Here is a 3254-nt window from a genome sequence, read left to right as displayed (position 1 = left end):
CAGAAACCTGGAGAAAAAGGATCAAAACGTTTTGGAAGTAGTACAAGTTATATAAACTTTCCTGTATTTCCTTACTGCTATTGGAGTTGTACCAAAGATGACTTCATTGAGATTATTATTGGGATGGATTTACATTCATAAATATTGATAAGCAACTCCAAAAATATGTTATATAAAATAATAGCTGTATTACAATGTGTAAGACATCAAATATAAATTTAAAATATTCCAATAACATCTTGTCTGGGACAGTTTCCATTAGAAACAAAAAAAAAATAAAATTAGATTATTTTTGTCACTATTCATCATCATAACAATAATTATAAAGGTTAGGGGAGGTTAAAAAGCTCATAAAGAGTCAGAGTTGATTTAAGCCTTGTTCTTCTATACTACAGCTGGAAAACTCTATCTACTATGCATGCTACCTTTCTTACTGAAAAAATAATTTAAAAATGATAATATATGATTTAAATGTTGATATTATTATTTGAAATAATTTGAATATGTTGTTTGATTTTAAAAATCAAGGCACTTTTTTCCTGTTTAGGATATACTTAATTGCTCTTATAAGTGTCATATAATTAAAGTGAATTCTTATTTTTCCTGATGAACCATGATGCTCTTTTAAAAAAATTTATTTTTCATTCCAAATTTTCTTCCTCCATGCATACACTCCCTTAACCACAGGAAAGACAAGAAAGACAATGTCCATTATGCATATGACATTATGCAAAACATCTCTGTGTGATGTTATAAAAAAAGAGAATAGTCACTTTTTTCCTGTTTAGGATATACACACATAATAAATATTTCCCAGTTACAAACAAAATATTCCTATATTCTCAGATTTACATCACATTATAAGTCTTGAGATGGAGTTTTAGGATGATAAAATTAAATATTGCCCATGAACCTGGTTGATTTATATTAAAAAACTTAGAGCAAAAATAACTTCAAGGTAACAGAGAAATTGACTATTTTTTCCAACTTTCCTAGAATATCCACTGCCATAAAAGAAACTCATTATATGACATATTATGATCATTAAAGATATTTTACCGATATTATTCCCAGCATAATCTTTGCATCTTTGTTACCAGAGGGAATTGCTCTTATAAGTGTCATATAATTAAAGTGAATTCTTATTTTTCCTGATGAACCATGATGCTCTTTTAAAAAAAATTTATTTTTCATTTCAAATTTTCTTCCTCCATGCATACACTCCCTTAACCACTGGAAAGACAAGAAAGACAATGTCCATTATGCATATGGCATTATGCAAAACATTTCTGTGTGATGTTACAAAAAAAGAGAATAAAAGAAGCTAAGGAAAAAAAAATATGCTTCAATCTGAAATCAGAATCCATCAGTTGTCTATCTGGACATGGATAGCGTTTTTCATCAAACCATCATGTCCTTAAAGAAATAGTTCTAAAGAAATAGTCCTAAGAAAATAGTTCCTAATGCTCATGACAGAAAGTTTACCTCTTTCCTTACTTATTCAGGTTCTGCTTTCTCAAATTCAAAAAAACTCAAAGTTTTAGGAATTTAAACATCTTTTATCATTTCCTTTCTTCTTATCACTACTTGTTCAGGACATCCATTACCTGACAGCTGGACATCCCTTTGTGTTCCAAAGTTGCTTCATGGCATTTTTCATCTCTTTATTTCTCAGGGTGTAGATCAAAGGGTTCAGCATAGGAGTGATGATAGTATAAAAGACAGTTAGAGCTTTATCAATGGGGAAGGTACAGACAGGCCTATCATACATGAAAATACAAGGGACAAAGAAGAAGACAACAACTGTGATGTGGGAGATGCAAGTAGAAAGGGCCTTTTGTCGACCTTCTGAACTTTGAGTTTTCAAAGTGTGTAGAATGACCCCATAAGAGATAACCAATAGTACAAAGATAATTGTGCATATTGCTCCTCCATTGGCAACCACTGAAATGCCAATTATATAAGTATCTGTACAGGAAAGTACCAATAAAGGGTACATGTCACAACCAAAGTGATCAATGATATTGGGTCCACAAAATGGGAGATTAACAATACAAAGGAGCTGAACTAATGAGTGCATGAAACCTCCAATCCAGGATACCACCAACAGCAGAACACATACACGCCATCTCATAATGACTAAGTAATACAAAGGTTTACAGATGGCTACATAGCGATCATAGGCCATAAAAATGAGGAGGAAAACTTCAGCCCCACCAAATAGGTGTTCCAAGAAGAGCTGTACCATACAACCTTGGAAAGAAATGGTCACCTTTTCATAGAGCATATCTATGGTCATTTTAGGGACAATGACAGTGGAATAGAGAGCATCCATAAAAGACAAGAAGGAAAGAAAGAAGTACATAGGGGACCTAAGGTTCTTACTTCTGATGACAGTTATGATAGTCAGAATGTTGCCCACCACAGTTAAAATGTATATAATTAAGAATACAGGAAATAGTATTTTTTGTACCTCAGGATTCTGGGTAAGCCCTAGGAGGACAAATTCTGTGACATTAATCTTGTTTTCCATGCTTTCTTGGCGGGGAGGGAGTGAGAGCAACTGTTTATTAGATATACCACCAGACTTGTAGTTAGGAGAGCCTTGAATTCAATTCTCACCTCTGCCCCTTTTATATGGACAATCTGCTTAACCATTATGGGAATCAGTTTCCTTACTAGAATACCGGTGGCAGTAGTGAAACACTACTATTTCACAGAGCATTTTTAAGGGGAAGGGAAGGAAGAAATGATGGATACTTTATTTGCAAATTTTAATCTCACACATAAAAGTTGGTCATTCTTCTGTAGTTTCAGCAGTCAATTTTTTCCCTATAAAGATAATTAAGAAACATGAACATTTTATTGACCCCCTTTTTAAATCACTTTCATGTCTCTATGTACCCCCTTACATCTGAATGTATATGAAATAAGCCTTACTCATAATTTCTCTTCTTTGTAACAAAGGTAATAAGGAACACTTTCTCAAGCATTTCCTGTGACAAATTTGATCACAATAATTGAATTACATTTCAATTGTTCCTTCTATTTATATTATTGTCAACTTTGTAGAGATTGTTTTCCATTTTCTGCCTATTTGACTCTGTTATAATTCATAAAAAATCTAATGTTTCTCTAAATTCCAAATATTCATATTTTCTTTTTTTAATAATTTTTTTTATTTTACCAAAACACAAATTCAAAGTACAGAAAAGAAACAAAAACATATCATAAACTTAAATATTTAATATTTT

The 3254-nt window shown here is 32.0% G+C and overlaps 1 protein-coding gene across 1 annotated transcript; it reads right to left on the bottom strand.

Moving 5' to 3' along the window:
- Positions 1 to 1603: 1603 nt before the first annotated feature.
- Positions 1604 to 2536, bottom strand: LOC118853759 (olfactory receptor 4A47-like). Its single transcript, XM_036763961.1, has one exon. The coding sequence runs from the start codon at positions 2531 to 2533 to the stop codon at positions 1604 to 1606; it is 930 nt and encodes a 309-aa protein (XP_036619856.1). The 5' UTR covers positions 2534 to 2536.
- Between the last annotated feature and the right edge of the window lie 718 nt (positions 2537 to 3254).

Source organism: Trichosurus vulpecula, chromosome 6, assembly GCF_011100635.1.
Source record: "Trichosurus vulpecula isolate mTriVul1 chromosome 6, mTriVul1.pri, whole genome shotgun sequence".
Taxonomy (NCBI): Eukaryota; Metazoa; Chordata; class Mammalia; order Diprotodontia; family Phalangeridae; genus Trichosurus; species Trichosurus vulpecula.
Note: the sequence above shows the minus strand (reverse complement) of the source record. Positions and strands in the feature narration are given on the sequence as shown.

Bases quoted from the DNA above. Each gene is read 5' to 3' on its own strand.
- LOC118853759 (XM_036763961.1), bottom strand. From the start codon at position 2,533: ATGGAAAACAAGATTAATGTCACAGAATTTGTCCTCCTAGGGCTTACC.